The sequence below is a fragment of the Apteryx rowi genome, unplaced genomic scaffold (assembly GCF_003343035.1).
Source record: "Apteryx rowi isolate R43461 unplaced genomic scaffold, aptRow1 scaffold_515, whole genome shotgun sequence".
Taxonomy (NCBI): domain Eukaryota; kingdom Metazoa; phylum Chordata; class Aves; order Apterygiformes; family Apterygidae; genus Apteryx; species Apteryx rowi.
In genome coordinates this window covers 195531-218460 of record NW_020450778.1, presented here as the reverse complement: position 1 = coordinate 218460, position 22930 = coordinate 195531, and the positions used below count along the sequence as shown (strand labels likewise).

Genomic DNA, 22930 nt, shown 5'->3' with positions numbered 1-22930 from the left:
CTCCACAGGAGAAATCAGCTAGTGTGTCTTAGGAGTCTGATGTGTAGAAGAGCTGTTTGCAGAGACATGTGTCTTACCTCATACACACCACAGAAAATTGACATGAATTTGCTGAGTACAGCAGCACAGATGCTGGCAATATGCACAAAAGGACCCTGCAAGAGAAGAACAGGAGAAAATCAGAGGGGGTTACCCTCTACCACCGTTTAGTCATTGCAGATCTCACAACTTCTTTGACTATCCTAACCTGTCCTTCATTATTCTTCTTCTTCTTCCTCTCAAAGACTACTTGACTTGAGTCTCTGACCTTTTCTATATCAAGCCTTTCATAGAGAAAGGAAAATGGCCAATGGGAGATAAGGGTTGCTGGAAAGAACAGAGCTTTGAGAAGAGGAATGGTGGCAAAGGAAAGACAACATTTATAGACTCTTCTTCCACAGACAAGACCTCCCACCTCCCAGACCCTGGCAACCACTGCACATGAAGATAGCACCATTCACCTCTTTCCCCACGGGCATGCCACTTCCAAGCCCAGCTGTAAGGCCCACAACTTTGGCCACAAAAGCTTTGAGAGTGAGGTATTCCTTGAGGACCACTCCCCTCATAATTGTCTTCAGCTCTGGAATCCCAGACCCTGAAAACAACAACAGAACAGGGCATGAAGAAACAATCAACAGGCAAATTGAACAAGAAAAAGAGACAGACAGAAACAGATTTTTCCATGCCTTCTGCCCTCACCAACAGCCTGTGGGGAGATGAGGTGGCAGAAAATGGCCGCAAACAGAATGAGAACAAGTGGGTATGTGACCCATGCCAAATACTGCATAGCGACATTCGGGTGCAGCTCTCTGTACATCCACTTGTAGGCTGTTGACAGACAAGCAAAGAAGTTGTCAGTAACCGCAGCTGCTCCAAACAGGTTGGTAAACATCAAGGAATCACACACTTGCTAAATCTGCCCATACTAAACCTCCTTGAGAAATGCTATCCTGAGGTTCTAGTTTTCTGAGGGAAGCAGGACAATGCCTTGGAGTGCAGGTTTCAAGATAAAACAGCATTCTGCCAGAATGGATAGAAACAGCCTTCTCTTTGCAGTCAGTATTAATACCTGTATCCTAACATGGCATTAGCAGAGTTACATTGCATGTAGTTGGGGGGATGAATCACTGAATGGGGATCTTCATTTGGCAGCATGAAGGCCTTATGTGTGCCCTGGATCACAATAAAGTGGTCCATCAACAGCTAGTGCCCTCTCCTCCATCTCAATCATGTGAAAATAAACACATAAACCTGGAGAAGATGGGAATCAGTATAACAGGAAGGACCAGATTACCACTTCCCTGTGGTCCTACAATTACCAGGGAGCAGGAGGGAAAGGATGCCAAAGTAATGGTTTGTCTTTTATTCACACACATATCCTTTGCTCCATGCCCACTTCCTTCCACATTTTTCCCTACTACCCCTTTAAAGAGCTATGTCCCAGTTAACCTCCTTTCTACTATGTTACAAGTACTTCCAACTTCCCTGGCAGAAAGGAGTGAGGATGGGACACTGACCTTGAAGGAGGAGGAACATTGGTCACTGGGGTTGTAAAACATTAATTTGATTTACATGTGTTTTTGCAGCATTTGAATGGAACCCACCCTGTAGGCTCTTTGCGCTGGCATAATCCATTCCCCAGCTCACCAGCGCCATGACCAGACCCAGCAGAATTAAGAAAATCCAGTCCTCTCCAAGCTTCTTGGTAACATACTTCTGGATGCATCTAGCACAGTCTGTTGAGGAGAAAGTAAACCAGAAACAGTGAAGAGACACAAATGAAGCCTGTGTCTGTCTCTCCTCTCCTGTGCTGAGAACTGACAACAGTAAGGATTTATTTGGAAGAACTCTGGGCATAGCGTTGAAGGACTGGCACTCATCCCCGCCTTACACTGTCCTGCAAAGTCTTACGCAGCTTCAAAAAAAAAAAAAAAGGGGGGGGATTTTAACCTCTTGGACACAGGCAGCAAAAATCTGACACAAGGAAGTTCTTTTCATCCTGTTACAGAGATCTGTTGTAAAAGGAGAGATTACCTTGAGACTTCTTTCCAAACAGATCTGGGATATTTCTAGCGTGAAAGGGGACATGGAAATGTCTTTTCAATCCACTGTGTTTCCTTTTCCTTCCTTCTTCACTTCTCCCCAGTCAAAGCTTCCTTGTCTTTTTGCCCTGTTTAAGTTCCATCTCTTTGGCTGGCCTACCCAATGTTTGGTCTCAGTGTAAGCGGAGATGAATTGTCCCTACCTTGACATTTGGAATAGTGCTCTTCTTTGATCTCTGTTTGACTCTCACGATTCAGAGGTCTTCCGTTGTTCTTTTGGACCTGCTTCTTATTCAGTAGTTTTGCTGCTTCCTCCTCTGCAAAGTCAGTTATCTGGTCTGTGTATTGGCCATAAAGCTAGAGGAGCAGAAAGCAAGAGACATCAAATGAAAAGTAAAGGCCAATATCCCTTCACAGACAGCATGAAAGATGAAAAGGCAGATCTACTAACAGTCAGATGTACAGATTCATGTGTATCCTGGCAGGGAGACAGGGACACAGAAAATCTCAGACAGAGGTAACTCATCTTTCTTTCTTTTTCCTTTCTGGTTCTAATACAGTGAAAGGAGATGGTCTTGCTCATACTCATAGCAGCTAATCTGCTGCTCTGCATGCATATTGTACATAGCACACAGACCATCTGACTGAGCTTCCCAACCTTTTGTCATGCATGGCTAACATGTTAATTTCCAGAGAGAATCTGGATATTTATTTGGGGCAGCAAAAATCTTTAGCAGTGTGCCCTCTCTTCCCTCTATATCAGGGTACCAGTACCAATCCAATGTTCTCTGTACCCTGACTTTAACAATGACTTTAAAGCTGCATTCTCTCTTGAAACAGAGGGCAGCTCTGTTCTGAAAGCTCTCTCTGTAAAAAAGCCACACAGATCTCTCTGGGTCAGTTTGCCAAAGGATCTTAGGCAAAATTTAATCATGCAATCAAAAAAAAGAAAAAAAAGGTGAGGAGGGGGGAAAAAGTCAGGTGGGTTTAATTACACAGGCTAAGATGAGGTGCCTTCTTGCAACAGTGAAACTGTTCATCCTCCTCCTCCTCCTCAGCTAGGTTCATTTGGGATTCAAACAGTAAGCATCTTTGCCTCTGAGGCATCCAGTGCAATCCTGCTTTGAGCATGCCTGTCCCACTCAAGTATCACTGTGATCAGCATGACCAGCCAGTACCTAACCCACTAACACAGAGACGTGATTTCTGTACAAGTCATTAGCTACTCTAGTTTGCTCCAGCTGACAGTACAAGGTGGGAGCTCTAAAAGAAGGTCAGATACTACACAGTGAGGAAAAAGGAAATAGGTGAATTTGAACTATAAGATATACTAAAGGCACATGAAATTTCTCATGGTTAAATGTACGTCCCCTTTCAAAAGATGCAGATGTCCACTGATATTTATGTGATGCCTCATATGCTACTCAGTCACTGATGCCATAAGGTCTCGCACAGTAATGAAGGGACAGAGGATTTTTTCTCCTAAAAGAATACTGCAGAAATTACAACTGTGTGTAGAACTTTTGACATTATCTTACAGTTTGATTTATTCTACAGGCACTAAACTCATAGACTTATTAATGGACCAACATCCATTGGCAGCTGGTCTAGGAATTTGGGAATGACTATGGCCACTGTAGGTACCTACAGCCTATTTGTGAATGGGTATGGCTAGCTCCTAGTTTTTGAAAAATTGCCTAGGGTGGAGGTTTGTTAGGTTTTTCTCCATTTGCCCTGCTCCCCATCTCTCCTAAATCTTTGTATTTCCTTTTGGGGAGTACAAGATATGATCACAGAATGCTAATCGCTTTCTAATATCCTCAGAAAGAGTCAGAACAGGCTCAGGCCTGAAGGAAAGAGATTAAACAGGCTCTCTGGAGATACAAAAGAAGGTTAGAATTGCTCACAAGAGGCTGCCACCCTCAGGGCTTTCTCATACACTGTGGCAACACTGTCAAACATCTCTGAAGGTTTAGTGAGGTATCACGCTACCAAACAGGCTGCAGGAATGGCCTGCAAGTGTTCATCCTGCTGCCAATGAATGCTTAATGAGGCATGCAGCCATGGATGGTGTACACAGTGGAAAAGAAGCAGCATCAGCGCAGAGTTATCAGAGGGTACCACACAATACCTCCCATTATTTATCCAAATCGTCCTCCTAAGTGCCCACGTATCTCCAACTCCTCTGAAATTACTAACTACCTAATCTAGTCATTGTCATCAGATATTAATCTTGAAATTCAATCGGTCACATGCAATTCACAAGTAGCTACACGAGCTTACTGAGGAACATGTGTGACATTTTTGCACATGGATCTGCAGTAAACTTGGCAGCTGTGCCTTCTCTTCAACAAAGAGTTCTCAAGGAAGCTTGAAGGATCCTGACTATGCCCACTTGTTCATTTATCAGAGTCCGTCAGGAGCAGCCATCCTCCCTCCCTCCCTCCCTCAGGGAATAGGTGTAGGGGGTGTTTGTTTGAGAAACTCAGAATAAGCCTCTCCTCTTCACATGACCTTCAGTGAAATACCTTTGAGTTTGAAGTTCCCATCTGATGCATGGCCTGTGGTCTTGGCACTTCACAGCTGCCAGAATGTGACCCTTTGCTTCCTCCCCAGCACAAACCTGCTTCTCTAAGATTTTCTGAGTGGTTGTAGGAGGAGAGCGAGTGATGTTCAGATCAGCAAAACTAGACACTTCAGCTGGACAATCACAAGACATTTGAGACATGAAGTATTGCTACATGTGTTTAGGAGATGCTTATATTTGACAGCTTTGCTTAATCTCCTTTCTAAGTGACATAGGAGATGTTGCTCATGTTCCCTTGGGACTTCCATGATCTCAGACATCAACTGTAGAAAGGGGATAATGCAGCTGACCTGAGAGAGAATTTGGGATCAAATAGATTCAGAGACTTACAGAAAGATTTAGGCTGGAAGGCATCTCTGGAGGGCTCTAGTCCAATTCCGGGCTCACAGCATGCTAACTCCAAAACTAGATCAGGCAGCTCAGGATCTTGTCCAGGCAAATTCTAAACATCTCCAAGGATGGAGACTCCCCAGCTTCTCTGAGCACCTGTTCCAGTGCTGAATCAATTCATATCTCCAGATAGCAAATATGACTGAAAGTCCTAAGCAGTTTATTTATTTGCATATATTCATCAGCTGACATTTGTTCCATGCACAATAGTTTGTTCCCAGAAAACACCGGGAGGTAGCTTCCCTGCTGTCCCTTAAACAGATTCATCCTATCTGAACATCTATCTGAAAGTATTCTTCCACTTATCACTGTACTGGAAACTGAAAGATTTTAATGTATTTATTAACTCCATCATTTTTATCACCACAAGCACCAAATTAAGCAATGCAGACTCTCAGCAGTGAGGGATGGCCATTCTCTGATTCCCATAATATGGAACAAGGCAGTGAAACATCAGGTTGAAGGACTTGACAGATTTCACATACAAGGTAGGCTGTCACAAATAAAATCCAGTCTTAAACAGCAGATTGTGCAACTTGTTTCCCTCACGATGCCTATTTCAGCCAGCAATGCCAAGCAGTAACAGATTTTGGATAAATCATCTTCACATTAACAGTCATTTCAACTAATGTTTAATTTGCTATCACAAGCTCACAAGGGATGAGTTCATATCAAATACAACTTAATTCAAACTATAAACTCAAATCCATGCCAAATATGAAGTTCAAATTAGAGTCTTCCACCTTTTTCTCACATGGGAGGGCATTAAAATATAATAGTACAAAGGGTAAAAGTCATGGTACAGCATCCTAATTCACTCATTCAGTCAGGCTGGAAAATGGTTGACTCAGGACATGGAAAAAAAGGAGTTTGTCTCAGGACACAAAGAAGATCTTAGATGAAGATTTTGTTCTGGGAGTACAAGTTAGTCTCAACTAAAAGAACGTTTCGTACACGTGCTTTGCTGCTTCTGGACTCTGGCACTATCTCAAATTGTAGGAGACTGTGGGACAGAGTAAGAATCTGGAAATCAGGAGGTGACCTTTTAGCAAAATTAGGTTAGGTCAGAAATACCCATTCCATCAGAAGACATGTAGAACTAAAAATACAATAAGGCTTACACTGTTCTGTTCTTCTGACGCTACCTCTCTAACACATGGAACACGGAGTTTCTGAGCATCAGAAAAAAAGGAGAGAATTTTAGTAGATACCAATTATCATCTAGAGGGATAAGTCAGAAAGGTAATATTATGTCTAGCTTGGCCAAATGATGAGTAAGTGGGAACACAATAATGGTATACAAGCAGCTGAAGGTATAAATACTGTTAAGGGGAAAAAAACAAAAAAAAATCCAGGGAGAAAGCACAGCTTGGGTAAAGTTCATTTTCAGGGAGGAAACATTTATTAATGTTGAACTGTAAAACAGCAGGGTTTGTCTTCCCCAAAAGACGGGGAAGCTTTGTTGCTTGAGTTACTGGAGAAAAAGCTGCGCAGAATCTCAGGGTAAAAATATATACACCACCATGATCTCAAGATTTTTCTGGAAGCTATTGTGATGCTCAACACCTGCATAAAACTTCTCTCTCCTCTCAGCCCAAAGCCCATGCTATTTCTCATGCCATTTAGACTAAACAATATATTCTACACAGCATACTCTAGTGCTGAATTCCCTACCTCCAGCACTGCCAGTGCATGCTGTTTCTAATCTTCTCCTCCTGACCATTGTGGCAGCCTTGGGCTCTACAGACTGCTCATTCCTCTCACTCCTGCCTTGCGGCCATGCTGCCATTCCTGAAATGATTTTTCTTAGTTCTTTATGGGCAGATAGCAAAAGAGTAGCTATATTTGATCTCAAAGTTAAGACCTGCAAAAACCACACTTCATAAGTAAATTTAAATATCCATACAAAGTCTAGGTTCAACTGCTTAGACATAGACCCAAGGAGGCACATGTGAGGAGCTAGGGTGGGATGGGACAGCAAGTAAACAGTGATTTTCCCTGGAGAAGAGAAGGCAAAGGGGGGAAATCTAATATCAGCTCCCTCTACGTAAATGCGGGGTTAGAAAGACAACAGAGCCAGACTTCTCAGAGGAGCACAATGAAGGACAAGAGGAAACAGGCACAACTTACAACAAAGGGAAAGTCTGGCTACATGTAAGGAAAACATATCCCCATCTGCCCCCTCCCAAGGGTGGTTCAGCACTGGCACATGTGCCCAGAGAGGCTGGGGAATCGCCACTCTTGGAGAAGTTCAGGACTTGCCTGGATGAGTCCCTCAGCAACCTGATCTTCTTTGGAGTCAGCCCTGCTGTGAGCAGGTGTTAGGGCTAGAGACCTCCAGAGGTATTTAAGTCACCTAAATCTTTCTGAGAGTCTGTTGTTCTATAAAACTGCACTGCTTAATTATCCATTACACGTCCCTTGCATTACACTTGTGCATTTCTAAGGGAGCTCTCTGCCATAAACATCCTTTCTGCAGTCACGAATAACATAACACCTAAATACTTCACCACTTGCAGTTGCTTGAGGAAAAGCTCTTATTTCTGATGTAGAAAGAAAAAAAACATCCCAAATCCTACCATGTACCGGTTTGTATATTTTTACCAATGTATATTTTACCATCTATTGTATGCCTGTTCTCTATTATCTTAATTGTCAGTAATTATGTATATATTATTATCTACTATTATTATTATTTTATTATTTAATATCTGCTAGGTCTACTAGATGATCCAAGGTCAAAGACCAAGATTCCACTGTGCTGGGTCCTGCATAAACCCAGTCAAATCACAGATCCAACTTACATATAAAACACAAGACAATAGCTAGCACAAGAAAATGACACAATAGCTATCAGAACAACAAGCAGTGGTCTGAGAACTCCACAGATTCTAAAATCTCTCTCTTGCCAGGTATTGACACATCACAGTGGGGAAAAGAAACCTTAAGAGTTACTTTGCATGGAAATGGATGAAAACATGTGCAGCAGGTTGTTTTCCATGTAAATAGCATAAGTGTGCATGTTTGTACAAGATGTGTACATTAGCATGCATATTTATACTTCATCTGCATGTACACAAATACATAACAATATATACATATGCACAGCAAGCCTGGTTTTGCAGGAATGTGTCTGCATACAAGGCTGTATACATAAATGTAATGTTCATACACGTGTATGCAAGTGTTTATGTAAATATATTTCTAAGGCATGTTTTCAGTAAATCTATGTATGTCCCAGTTCGAGATTGCAAAGCATGTTCACATACGCATGCTTGTTTGGGGACATTACTGGTTGAAGATATGCATGGGGAACGCATCTGATGGCCTGCTATTTTGTGCAGGAGATTGTCAACATTCATGTGACCAGCATGCCTCTGTAGAGGAAGCAAGAGCATGGAGGTAGGTTGTACTGCCTCACTGTGTCATCTGTGCCTGCTTGTGAGAGTGGTCTTAGGCATTTGGGAATATCATATGGGGTGGATATATGTAAACTGGGGTATTTTGTGCATGGTTGTGCTTTACTGGAGAAACAATTTGTACCTCACAGCCCCTTTTCATATAATTCACTAAAGGTCCCTGCAACACAAGGCACATCTTGCCGCAACCCTCAGGCCCTAGACATTGCTCCATTTGCACTCCACATGCCAGGCATGTGCCATCCTCCCAGCAGAGCTGTGACACCTACCTAGAGCCAGCTCTGGACTCAGGCATGGCTGATGGAGATGGGACACTTCCTCATCATGAGCAGCCACTCACTTAGGCCCCTCCTGCCCCAGGGCTGCATCTCCCAGCCTGGGTGCCCCACCTGTGGCACTGGGTACTGAGGGCCACCGCTGCTGGCTTTAGCCATCAGGGGTAACACTGGTGCTCTTAAAGGAGCCAGGTGACAGCAGCTGTCCCTGCTCTGCTCACTCCAAATGCTTTTTCCTCAAGCACTGAATTCCAACATACCCCATTTGCTGGCAGGACCTCAGCACCCCTCCATCACATCACTTACCCAAGCTCATCTGGCAGCACTCAATCACTTAGGGTGACAGCTGCAGCCAAACTGTTGCCTCACGTTAGTGTAAATACAGCATAAACTACTGAAGTCAGCCCTCTTTCCAGACACCTTCCAGTTTTGGCTGCTGCTTCCATATCAGCCAGTGAATGGCTTTGGAACAGTTTAGTGCAGAAGACATTTGCAAACTCTCAGTCATTTTAGCTAGTTTCAAAAGAGAAATTCCTGAATATGGCCATAGGACTGGTTCCCAAATCCATGCAATATGGCACCCATGATCCCCATTGGGATGCTTATCTTCTAGAAGAGATTTTCTTTATGGCAAATATGCTTTTTTCCTATCACCAAATCACAAAACTCCTTCAGAGATTATGCATCCCCCCACCCCCAATCATTCACGTAAATGTTTGTGGAAGGGGATTCAAGAAACCTCCAGTCATATTTTCTCTGTATGAATTTCACATTCACATATTCTCTCTCTCTCTCTCTCTCATCACTGGACTAGTTCCTTCATCGTTATAATGTTCTTTTATGCCAGCTTAGTCTGAGCAGAGTGGTAAGAAACAAGACACCAAGTCTGTGATACAAACACACCCTCCCACCCCTGCACTTTGCAGGAGGCTGTCGCAAAGGAGAGATAGAGGAGATACAGAGGACAAGGGAAAAAGATCCATAGCCAGAGTCCATTTATGTCCCAAGCACTTTTTTCTGAAACCACTGCTTGTATGAACCAGAACAAGAGTCAGGTCAGGTGTAAGGGTTAGAAAATCCCTCACTTACACCTCCCAAAAGAGCTACCAGAACTATCAGTATACATGTATGGGTCTGTGAGCATGAACTGCTCTCTGGTCACGGAAAAGTCAGAATGGAGCTCTGTAAGACTTCACCTATACGGCTGTGCCAATGGATACCCATCTATACAGCTCTGCTCTCTCTGTTTTTGTTCACTCTTCTGTTTCTCTACTTAATATCACAATGCAGCTGAAGGCAGCCTCAGTTTCTCTTTGATGCTACAAATGCATTAATGGGTTGATTCCGCATCCCAGTTTGCCCATTCTAACTCTATTTTTAGCCATGGCAGATGGAAATAACTCCTGACTTGAAATGCCAGTATTATTCCTGGATGTAAGTATGTAAAAGTCAATGCCTGACCTGGGAGCCAAGAAGAGAAGGGGAGAGTTGGTAGGACTGGGAATGGACAGGGTTCTGCACTCTACAGCACCATCCTAGGAGCCCCAAGAGTCTATGTGTTCCCAGTGAGACCTGTGCTGCCATAAAGGTCCCCATTATCCAGCCCTACCTGTGGGTGGTTGAGAGAGTTCTCCAGATAGTGCAGGTCGTCCCCTGTCCCCCTGGCCTCGCGTCCTGCCTCCAAAGGTATCCCGTAACGGGTGCATCTCTCAAAGCAGACATAGTTGTACTGCGGTGTGCCCCCCCACAAAGCTGATTTCGATCTGGATTCCTGTGTCTTGTGCTCTGAGCTCTCCATACCTCTACTCTTTACCTCATGCTCAGTTGTAACAGAGCTGCTACTCTAGACCTTACCTAGAACCAACTCATGGTCTGGCCTTGAGCACGGCCTCTGCACTCTTTCTTCTGCTCCCTCCTTCTTTTCTTTCTCTCCTCACACCACTCTGACTTGTTCTGTTCCTGCACACCCTTTCTCTCTGCCCCTCCTCCTTCTTGTGCCTCTCAGTTTCTTCTCTTCCCACCCAAAGGCAGTGATTGCAGGGCTTAACTATATTTATAGCAACCTTCCTCTGTCACATGATTCCCCAGTGCCACATCTGATCTGAGCAAAAGGCACTAACTCTGCCAGGACTGAATATCAGGTGTGTGCCATGGGGGACTCCTGAAGGAGAGAGAAAGAGGAGGGGGAGAAAAGAAGGCAGTAAGAAAGAGAGAGCTAGAAATACAGAGTCACAAAGCAGACAGGAGGAAGCAAGAGTACTTCTCCAGGAGATCTCTTCCTGCACATCTTCCTTGTCCTGAGCAAGCCATATTTGCAATGGGAACAAAATTCAGGGGGTTTCCTCTTTCTCTCCCCAGACGCCAGCCTTCCAAAAGAGTGAGAAGCAGTCATAAAGATGATAATGCCAGCTGCTATGGCGAGACAGAACAAGATGGGTGCACATCTGGTGACCCAAGACACCTTTGCTAAGTTTCAAGTCCACAGTCCACAAAAGAAGCAAGTCCTAAGGGAGAACTCCAGCACCTCCATAAATTGCTGGGCATTATTACTAAATCCCAGCATTTCCACTTGTCCTTATGATGAACACTTTTAGAGAATATAACCAGATCGCTCTGTGGGTATTCAATTATGGGTATACGCAGAAATTTCTTCTTCTTGATGCTCACTTTTACACAGATCAGAGCATTCAGCAGCTTCCCCTCTCCATCTGCCACTTGTTTCTCAGCCAGGTGAAAAGCAATGAGCTCAGCCAAGGCCATTGAACTACCAAACAGTAATAAGAATGAGAATCATTTTCCAGCAACATGGCCTAGAGACACCTCCCATGCTGTCAGTGGTCTACCTGTGATTGCATGGCTTTTGATGGCTATTAATCAACACAGAGAAGTGAGTTCAAGATCCTAGGAATTGTTTGCAAAAAAGTAAGACTCCCACATGCCTCAGGCACAAACACAAAAGAGCTACTGCCAGCTCCTTCTTCTTCCTCTTGCAGAAACTATCATCTCTCCAGAATTATGGCTCCCCAGACTTTCGCATTGAAAGCTAAGAGATTCATAGGCAGGATAGGAGAAAGAGGCAAAACATCCTCTCATTGGTCCAACACAGCAGCCTCACAGCACGTAGTGTCTCCAAAGTGTTCCATTTTGCAGATCCCTGCAACAGCTTTCCTGGAGATGCATTTTGCTTTTTCTCACTCTGCCTGATCCTCCAGTGCAGGTTACAAAGAAAGTCTTCAAGAGGAAGATGTACTTGATTTCCTCCATAAACCACCTCCTCACCTCCCCATCAATACCTATATGGTCACTATGCAATATTGTTAGTCTGTCCACTAACAGCCCACACCATGTTGCATGTCAAGCAAGCTCTGAAAACTTACAAAAGCCAGATCAATGCTGGCCCTGAACATTTAGGCTCATCTGTTTCATTCTCACCATCACCCACTTTACTTTCAATATGCAATATTTCCAGGAAGACTGTGGCCTGTCAGTAGGCAAAACTTGATATGAAACACTTAAAAGAAGAGTTTCTAAGTAACTGTGTCTAGGATACAGAGATATCATCTTTATTATCCGCACAGAAATTCCAGACACCTTCACTGATTTCCATCATAAATTCATTAACCATTCTCAGCCTATCAAGATGTTTTTGGAAGACTAATGTCACTTATCTAGACACTGTGGCTTACATTAAAAATGGTGTATAGCGTATATTATATAGTGTATAAAATATAGAAAAAGTGTATAAAATACAGATATATGGAAAACCTAAAGACCAACCACTCTAAAATCCAGCAAACATCAAAACTGTAATACAGCACCAGATCCTCAGTCACTATCACATTTCCTGGAAGAGAACACTAATCACACCCACCTCAGTAAACTAAGAGAACCTTTACTCAGAGGGGCACTCTTCTAGCTCTCATTTTTCAAGATGCACATGAATAACACATATGAAATTGCTTCAGTAGAAAAAGAACCTCCTATTGCCAGCTAACCAAGCACTACTGCCTGTCATATATGATCCTATTGTGAATTCCCAAGGAAAATCATTATATTATTATATCCTAAAATAAGATGATCCTACCTTGAAAGATATTTTCCAATACTGTGTCCCTCTCAGCCTCCAAACAGGTCTCAGCCTCACTCAACTTATCGCTAAGAGCATGAAAGACCCCAAGGCCCAGCATTCAGCAAATGGCTCTAGATGTTACTCGAACAAGAAACCTTTACTATCATCATGAGAAAGACAACCCACAAAACCTGTGTATCCTCACTTGTCCTTTCTGTAGTGTAATACACCTCATCCAGTGCACCAAATGGTAGAATGATAACTATGCAGATGAAACTGAACAATCATTATGCACACAGTGGTTTATGTATACACTCCTACATGTGCAGCTAAAGACCTAACATTTATCTAATTCCCCGTGTGAGAATACTTCTCATCAAACAATCTCTTCACCTCTGATCTCTCTACCCAGACATTGTCTTCCAAGGATAAGACTGAGAAATGAAATTCACAGTTCCAGTGAATGACAAAATATATGCTATCTGTAGAGTTATTTGCTTTATGACATATTATTACCTATCTTCTGCACACTCTTGGTGCTGTTAACATCCTCTCTATTCCAGAAGGTACCAACAACCTTCTGTCACAGATAGTCTTACTGATACTAATCCAGTTAAATTCAAAGCAACTATTCTCAACTAATATTTAGCTTTGAGCTATGCTGCTTCTATTTCAGACACGAAGAAGAACTTGTAGAGCCAACAGCTTGTCTACTTTATCCAGCTGCCCCAGCTGGTCTACTGAAAGGTACTGCTCTGGCTCTACCTATTGTCATATCCATGTTTTCAGACCAATAAAGTCCCAAAAGCACAGAGAATCTTGAGTACAACTGCAAAGATCTGCCTTTCTGCACTGTGGCTGAACAGGTGCTTTCAGACCTCCCCTTTCATGTTTTCTGTAATTTCCTGCCATAATTTCTCTATATATCTTTTCTATTGCCCATCTATCCTACTCTCTGCCCTGCCTCCTTTCGGCTACCAAGACTTATCACTACCCTTCTGGCAGGACACAGCAAGGTGGTATTGCTGTTGCTTAGAAGGTTGCCAATGGACTCAGGAGACCAGCACAAAAGTCTCATTTTAGATGACCATGAAAGACAGAGGAAGATGTAATAACCATCTTTGTGCTAGTCACAAACATAGACCCCCTGTAGATATGACTTCTCACAACCCCACAGGTGTACCTAAACCTCTTGAAAGAACTCACAAAAGATGCAAAGGCCTCAGTAGGACAGTTTCTAGATTGCCCCACAGCACACAAGAGGAAAGGTATTCCACCTTCTTGTATAGTAGTTCATTCTTCATGTATTACAGTCCCTAGAGGGACACTAAAGTGCCATTTCCATTGTACTTCCTTCAAGCAGGACACCTTCATGATGCATGGAACTACAGCTACAGTCTAAAGCAGGGTCTTAAATAATAAGAAGAAAGGAATAGAAGTTAGAGGTCTCACCCCAGATGGGTCTCTTCTCCAGTCAGCCATCTATCTTTCTCCTTTCTTTTCCCAGTTTTGTCTCACGTCTCACCCTTTTGCCTTGTCTCCCTGTCTCTTTCTGCCTCTGTTCCCTTCTCCTGAATGTCTTTCAGAATGCAGAAATACAGTCCCCAGCCTACCCACCCTACTGCCTATATAGTGAAAGTTCTGATAGTATGAGGGGGCGGGGGGGATAAAGAAATGACTGAGTGAGATGGAGATACAGGCTGACCTTGAACACCAGCACTTGTCTCATAGTTCTGTACTAGGGAGATTTATCACCTGAAATCACAGTGCTATTAATCAAGGGGGACAAGGTTAATGTTGTCCCCTGTGCCTTTCCCACACAATTATCAGACAGCATACTAACTTCCAAGCCTTCTGTTTATACTAGTGCTTTTTATGTTTCTCTAGCAGCCTCATCCTAAAAAATCTAGAGCACTTAATGGCCTCACTGTATACAGACCTCATGACCCACCACTAGATTGCGGACTTCTCTGGAATGAAACGTAACATCTATTTAACAGCCAACATCAATACTACATACACAGAAATTACAAGAGAGAGTGATGCAGATTCCTTTATTGCCCCAAACTGACAGGAGTTGAATTTGTGGAGGCAGTTATTGTTACTCAGAATCACGCATAAAGATCAGAAAGGAGTAATTTATAAATAAAGAACAAACATATTCTGTGCTTCAGAGAACTCAGTCCAAGAGGTCCATAAGGTTGTGAAGGAGATACAATGTAAAAGAGTGGTTGTGAGACAAAAGAAACTGTAAAAATGAAAGGCAAAAAGGGAGTTTTGAAGGAGAAAGAGGAGAAGGGTGACAAAAGGAGGATTACTTCACAGTAACAGAGGCAGTAAGGGATAAAGACAGAAACAATAATAGACAAAGAGAACATGGAAGGGGATGTGATGCAGGACAGGAAGAGGCCACAACAAGTGTACTTCACTTCAAGCAATAGACACAGATGGAGCAAAAAAGCATGGGAAGGCAGGAAAAAGACTTCAATGGCCATAGATAAAGCAATATCTTGTAGGTGAGAACAAGGGGCTTGAATGGGACATTTTATGAGGCAAGGTACCCACGGAGGCTTCAAAGAGCTGTAGGATGTGATCAGAGGTTTGGGGAGAAAGAATGCTTTGAAAAGAGTTAGTTGGAGGGAAGGAGACAGGGAAAAGAGACAGCTTTTATAGTGAATAAAGAAATAGAGCATGGACTAAGGTTTGAACAGTAGCAATAGTGAGGAATTTAAGCTGTGCAGCAGGACATTGCGAACAAAACTGAATAAGAAGAGATGATGACAGAGGACTCTCAAAGATAGCTTAAAAAATGGATAGACTTCATGGTGAAGAGTAGAAAGAAAGTCCAGAAAGTTTAAGGGCTCTCATGATGGAGAAAGCAGAAGATGATATGAAGATATTCAAGAGGACATGTACCCACTATTACTAGATTGAATAGAGGAGAATTGACAGAAACAGGGCAGATTTAGAGAATCATCAGCTTTCATAACTCAGATTTGGAAATTATGAAGTTATCAGAAGAGAGGTGGAAGGGGAAAAGGTAGATCTCAGGACTGAAACCAGAGAAACACTAATAGGCAAAAAAAGGACACAAAGGAGCCATTAAAGTAGATGTTGAAATAGATGAGCCTAGAAAGAAACTTGAACAGATCATGATATGACATTCTGTATTACAGATTGTAGCAAAAACCAAGTGAGCTTTAAAGCAACAGGTTTAGGTCCCAGAAACAACCCAACTCTGATGGTCTGCATAGAGCACTGTGCAAATTCATCCCAAAATAAAATGAAACAAAGCCATATCTGCGTTGATGCTAGTACCTAAGATAGATCGTTAGTTAATTTGAGGTTGTCTTATCTTACATTGCAGTATGGCCACAGTTTGGAACTGAGAGGAAAAAGAACAAGCAGAGAGAACTTTAACAAGCCCAGCAGCCAGAGCAAGGCACAAAAAATTAGATGAAAGAGCAGACAGCAAAATTAGGGTTTATGAGTGGATCCCATGTCATCCAGAACCTTTAAGGTGAATCTGCCTAGATCTCCTTGAGAGCTCTGCAGAGAAGATCAACAGGCTTCTAAAGTCTAAAAAAGAGCAGTCTTTATTAGAATAAAAACAAGAATAATTGATTTTTTAAACAGAGAATACTCCAAGTGTCTAAGTCTGGCAGTGCAGGAATAAGTACATAGTTTATACACAACTCTTCTCCACCCACTGCAACCTTGCAGGGTACATTCTTGCTTCCAGGCCCAGTTTGGCTGTGATTAACTCGATGACCTTCTGAGCTGTTAAAATTTTGCACTCACCCTCCATTGCCTGAGAAATTGTTTCCACCATCTCTAAGGCTTGGATAGCTCCTCCCCTACAGCTGCCCCTCCTCTTAATTTACAACCCTCAGTCCCCTCTATGACAGCACCCTACAGCACCCTGTAGTCTCATTAAATCATCTGTTTCTTGCATATGCTCAATAGCTCTCCAAAGGAAGAGGCGACTGTCACTGTCTTACTGGGGGGTAAGATGTGATCTGCCCTCTTTGTCTCTGAATAAACTGAGAACAAATAAAACAGACGCAGTGTGTATACAAGTATCAAAAAGTAAAGCAAAAAGGAGAGAGAAAGAATAAAATTAGATTGCATCTCACTGACAGTCTGGAAAGCTTTTCGCTGCTGTATTAGGCATTCAAATGCAGCTCAAATCAGTAAGAACTAACAAACACTCGATGAACTGTTTAAAGTGTGCTCAGTGGACCCCTCATTATTTTCTAGGAGAATAATGTATCATCACAAACATTACTGATGTAATCAGCTTGAAGCCAGTTGTAGCAGAAGAGGCTAAGTAATGTCTAGGAAATGCAGATTCATCCTTAGTGATCGAGCTCATTAGGGATGCCTCCAAGGTTGGAATTTGTTGTTATTCCAGGATGGAGAGTCTACAGCCTCTTGGGGCAATTGCTCTTTAGCTGTGTACTCAGATGATGAACTCTTATTTGAAATGGTGAATATTCCCTATTAGGCCATCTTTATCAGGCCCTGTATTTTGTTCTCAGCTAAAGATATCCTTGAGAGGTGGTAGGCAGCCCATGGTCTGCAGATGATTCGTTCCTTTCTCCCCTCTTCTCTGCAGATTGCACACTGGGGGTCTTGTAGTCTCTTTCTCTCTTCCCTGTTTTGCATAACACAATCCCCAGTAGTAATATGACCAGAGATAAGGCCCAACACAAACAGAGAAAAAAAGTAGTTCTCTTGTCAGCCAGAATAATAAATCCATCACAAACAAGGCCAAAGCAGTTTCCCTGTGGTGATAACCTTTCCTGCTATCACTAGCTGTTGATACAAGGATGATAACGAGAGACAGCATGACATTCACTGGACTCCCTCCCTATTAGCCCCCTGCTTTGACTGATGGGAAAGTGTAGGGGGAAGGAAAGAAGTACATGCAGCAAGTGCATCTAGATTGGAGTACTGGGTTGCACTTTGGTATGAAGGCTGAAGAAAGTCTTTGCTCTGCAGAACTCATTAAACCAAAGCTGCTATATACTTACCAGCAAGAGCCAGTTTTGACTGTCACAAAAGGCAAGAAGGTGCAAAAAGGACACCAGGGCCATGAGGGAGCAACAGTCTCCAGATATCAAAAGGACAGGTATGTGAGTGGACTGGTATTTCAAGCACAGGCGAAGGTAGGTTGGTAGAATAAAGTGCTGGAAGTGCCCTACAAATGGAATTGTGTCCCAGGGCTGACAACTGCTCTCCATTCTGTCTGAGAATATTAAACCTGGAACAGGAGTCCAGGCAGTGGCTGTAGATCAACACTAGAAGCTATTGACTGATAGGCTTACAGTCAGGAGTGGTGGAAGGAAAATGCACCAGTGAAAAAGAAAGTGCAGAGGATAAACAAATCTTGTGATGGGAACCATTTTAAATTTCATTTAACTTGACAACTGAGATAAGCACTAGAAGCTGTTAAACTCAGTTTGGGTATGAGAAATGACCGATTTTTGGATGTCATATTTGCATGTTTAATTACTGTGCTCACAACCTTACATGTCATGTGTTTTGTTGGTCTGTGGAGTCAGCTAAAAACAATGAGGATGTTTGTAGTCTCTTATTTGGACACTGCCTTTGGTCTGGGATGTAATTCAACTTTTTCCCATCTGCAGCAGAGTTCTATTCTATTCCACAGGTGGTATTAAGTCTACAGTACATTTTGATAGGGATCAGTCAGAAAAGAAAAAAAGCACAGATGTTGCTCATGAAATTTTCACAGATCCTTCATGAAGTAGCTGATGTTTTCAAGAAACGAAGAGGAAATAGATAAAGGTGAAAATGGAGGAAGCAGAGGCAAATCTCTTCTGCCTATACAGCTCATCAGTCATTCAGTGGGTTTTCAGGTCCATCATAACCTCCTTACTTGGAAGATTGAGAAAAAAATTGTCTCTGTGGTTATTGAGTTTAGAGGTTTCTTCTGCCTGATTTGAAAAACAAGTTGCAATTCACATTCTAAGATCCTGTTTTTATTGATAGCCATCACTACTGGCCATAAGAGGCAAATTCCTAAGTTCCCTCTTTATGGGCCACTGTTTTTGAGAAGACAGGCCCTGGGGGTGGCCCCATCCCATGGGCGGATGACAAACCTCTCCCTTTAACTACCGGGTGACCTCAGGAAGCCCTCTCCTTCTACTCCCTACCAACACCCTCCTTTCCATGCTAGTGATGCCAGTGCAGCTCCCACGATGCCTTTGGCTCCCTCCAGATGTGCAGGGCACTGAGGGAGAAACTATCCCCAATCCCAGGAGGCTGCCAGTGGTGCCTGGGCCATCCCCACTAGACAGAGCACCGCAACTCCACAAGCAACTGGGGAATGTGCCAAAGACCTGCCAGCAGTGAGACTGCAGGGGCTGAGCTCACCAGGCACAGCTACCAGCACAGGGTCACCAGCCCTGCCCCAATCACCCACCCCCGGGCCTGTGAGGGTGGTGCCATAGCTCAGTATCACAGCCACCAACACCCCTACCCCTAAACCCACCCCATGATTTTCCCTGCTGCCCCAAGGACATATTCCCCAACATGAAACAACCTCTAGAGGTGGGTGCTGTTCATGAGCTCCCTTGGATCCCCAGAAGAGTTACGCACCTCCCTCAGCTGCTTGCCCTTGCATCAGGGGAGGAGTCAGACCAAAATGTACTGGCTGTGCTGTGCTGGGGATCTTTATTAAGCAGGAGAGTGACAGAAATGCCCCAATCTGGAGACCTTGGGGCACTACAAGCACTGTGGGCTTACACCAGTCTGAAGGCTCCTCAGCCCCATCATGCTGAGGGACAAGCTGTGCCACCTGCTGGAGACTCATTGCTCTGGGAAGAAGATGCAGCTGACCCTTGCCATGGGAGATTACAACCTCATCCTCATCAGTGAGGATGGGGACCCATCAGGGAGGGAAAGGGACCCATGGGGCAGAATCATGACCTGTACCCTGGGGCCCCCAGGTCTGGCAACAGTACCTGCTGGTGCACAGCACTGCTGGTACCACAGGCACCACCACCATTGGCCAGTAAGTTCCTTAGCCCCCTTCTCTCTCCTTCCTAGTGAAATAGCTCAGAATCGTATCACTAAACCCCATGGGCTGGAGGGTAGGTCTCTGTAGGGGCTGGGTACTCCCCATCCTGTTCCTGCAGGAGACCTTCACCGATCTAACTGCCAAGCCTAGTTGCTGCAAGGGTAGAGAAGCACAGCCTACTTTTGCTGTCTCATGGTCTTCTCTGGTGGAATGGCAACCCTGTTCACCTTGGAAATACAGTCCAAGATGCTCGATGTCACCGAGATTATGCCCAGTCACCTGCTGCACTGTTCAGTCTGTATAGAAAGGCTGGTCAGTAAACCAGTTGATGTCCATACCCCAATACCAGGCCCAGAACATTTATAATTCTACCAACTGATATCTCTGCCTTCCTTGTTTGTCTGGATCCTCCAGTGCCTAGTCCTGGATAGGGACTTTAACATCACCAAGCGGACAGCACTGGGAGGGGGAGATATCAGGCTACAGCAGGTGTCCCTGGGAAGATCTCATCCTGGTGCAAACTCCACCCAGCTGACTGTACTTCCTTCGTCTGAATCTGAGTAGCAGACTGTGACCCACTCTTGACTGAATGGCATTTGTTTCACACCACATGTTTCACAACATGTGTCAAGATTATTCTTCTTATGTTACCACCCATGGCAGTCAGCATCACCTCCTAGAGGATGGGGCTGGTCTACTACATTTTAACAACAGCTTGTTAGAGAATATGGACTTTCTAGCAGCCTCTCAGGAGTTCTGGATCAACAGATGAGAGAAGAGGCATGCCTTTCCCTTGGCCCAACAGTGCTAGAAGGTAGAGTAGGAAGTTGCAGGCCAGACTCTTTTTCTACCACTACATGAAGTCATCAAGCCAGTGGAGGGACATGGCAGAATGAACAGGATGTTCTGGGGCTGGAGAGGCAGGCTTCCCAGCAATTCAGTGGGTGCTACATGAAGCTGGGCAAGCCTCAGGTCCTGGAAGAACATCAGGCCCAGGACACTTTTGCGTGGTTGCAGATCCAGCTCCTCTGGGAGATGGATCATGGCACTTGCTTCTTCCACATCTTGAGAAGAAGAGGGGTGACAAAAACATATTGCTTGCATCCTGACAAAGGATAGCACTACTCATGCAGATCCAGAGCAGATGCAAGAACAAACAAGGGCCTCCTCTGCAGCTCACTTCTCTTTGGATAACATTGATTTCTGTATTTGCCATGTGCTGAGTAAAAGTACCCAGTGGTCAGCATGGCTGACCAAGACTCACTGGAGCTCCTTCTCACTGTGGCTGAGATCTCAGAAACATTCCACCACATGCCCAGGAACAAAACTCCAGGCTCTGCCAGGTTGAGCCTCTCAGGAGTGAAGAGCTTTGCCTCTCATGCCAGATGGCCATGATAGCTCTCCTGCCAAAAAAAGTGGGTCTTCTGCAAACCGAGGAACTGCTGCCCAGTATCACTCCTTAGCACAGATCATAGCAAAAGCCACCTAACTGTGGCTAGGGTCTGCGCTGGCTTACGTGATACACCCGGGCCACAGCCACATGATCCCATCCCAATCCAGAGCATCTTTCACAAACTCTCTCTGATCTAGGACCACATAGGGACAGTCTGTCATTTGCCCTCCTTCTCCTCCTGGTCACCCAACCAGGAGAAAGTGCTTAACAGCAGAGGTGATGGCTGTCTTACAGGGACCTTGAAGGCATTCAGGTTCAACTGCTGCTTTGTGGGGTCCAGCAGTTGTGTACTGCTACAGAGTGCTCCTTCAAGCTCAACAGGGTCCTGTTGGCTTCAGGTGGAGAGTGAGTCAGGGCTGCCCTATTCCAGCCACCACTGCTCCAACACCATAGAGTCCTTCCTCTGTATTCTCTGTCAGGGGGTGATGGGCCTGGTGCTGAGAGGGGACTGGGGCAACCCCATACTGCTTGCCTGGCACACAGTGTAGAACACCCAGATCATACCACCATCTCCTACCTCAGGTGAGTCCTACAGGAAGGCAGCCCCCTCCAAACCCTAGCTCCACGGAGCTCCTTCTCAGACCTTGGCCTGTGACTCCCTAGCCAATCCCCACACCACTTTAGTAAGCTTTGAACAGGGTAGGGGCTGGGTACCCTCCTTCCTTTGGGCAGAGGGGTTCTTCACTGTGTTCTTGCAGGAGACCTTCATGAATCCAGTTGCCAAGTTTAGCTGATGCAGGGGGAAAATGTGGTCTACTTTAGTTGCCTAATGGTCATCTCTGTTGGAGTGGCAATCCTATACAGATTTGTGACGGAAACATTACATTGCTTTGCACAGAGAGTGAATGAGAGTGTGTTTATGTAAAGGCACTAGAAGAAATGGCAGAGCAGGAGTTAAAAGAAAGGTGCATGTGCATGAAGTCAAGAAACTAAGAACAGCCATGAAATCCAAATCTACAGATAACAGGAAGAAGTTTGCAGGCATTGTATGGGTTCCTGACTTCACCAAGCACATACCACAGACAAAGCCACAACACTGACGTGGAGTCAACACCATGTGATACAGTTCAACCTGTTCTTGAGCCTTTCTTGTCCAGAGAAAAATACAAAGGCTGCAAAGATCATACAGTGTCACTGCCACTCAGGAGGAACCCAGAAAACATGATAAGGGCATAATAACTGTTGCCCTTTGTCCTTTGTGGCAAGACCACTTGGACACACGTCTGACTACACAGTTTCATGTTGAGTTTGCCACATGGGTCGTTACAACCCTGTCTTCTCTTAACTTATAGTCTCGGATACTGAGGAAGATGAAGATTGTGCTAGATCAACTGTTGTACATTTAGATCTGCTTGGAAGTACATTAACTTCTTTAATATCTGTGTTCTGATACCAGACCTCCAATGTGATTTTTATCAGGAGGCCTTCCTCAGCAGTGCTCAGGAATGTCTGACCCCGGCTGTGAGTTATACTTCTACCCTGGACCACAAAGCTGCACTGGAAATAAGAGGCAGATATCACCAGGGAGATGGGAGATCAGCACTCCCTGACGGACACCTGTTGCTGCCTCCAATAGACAATAGTGTTTCTTTCACCTACTTCCAAATGGAA

At 44.2% G+C, this 22930-nt stretch overlaps 1 protein-coding gene across 1 annotated transcript in view; it reads right to left on the bottom strand.

The window, feature by feature from the left end:
• CLCN1 (chloride voltage-gated channel 1) overlaps positions 1 to 11512 on the bottom strand; it is a 42703-nt gene extending 31191 nt beyond the window's left edge. Inside the window, exons 1-7 of the mRNA XM_026080363.1 lie at positions 11420 to 11512; positions 10362 to 10595; positions 2285 to 2438; positions 1644 to 1775; positions 739 to 867; positions 501 to 634; positions 78 to 155 (exon numbers count right to left, since the gene is read on the bottom strand). Coding sequence (XP_025936148.1) covers positions 78 to 155; positions 501 to 634; positions 739 to 867; positions 1644 to 1775; positions 2285 to 2438; positions 10362 to 10595; positions 11420 to 11512 — 954 coding nt within the window. The remainder of the gene's footprint in view (positions 1 to 77; positions 156 to 500; positions 635 to 738; positions 868 to 1643; positions 1776 to 2284; positions 2439 to 10361; positions 10596 to 11419) is intronic.
• Between the last annotated feature and the right edge of the window lie 11418 nt (positions 11513 to 22930).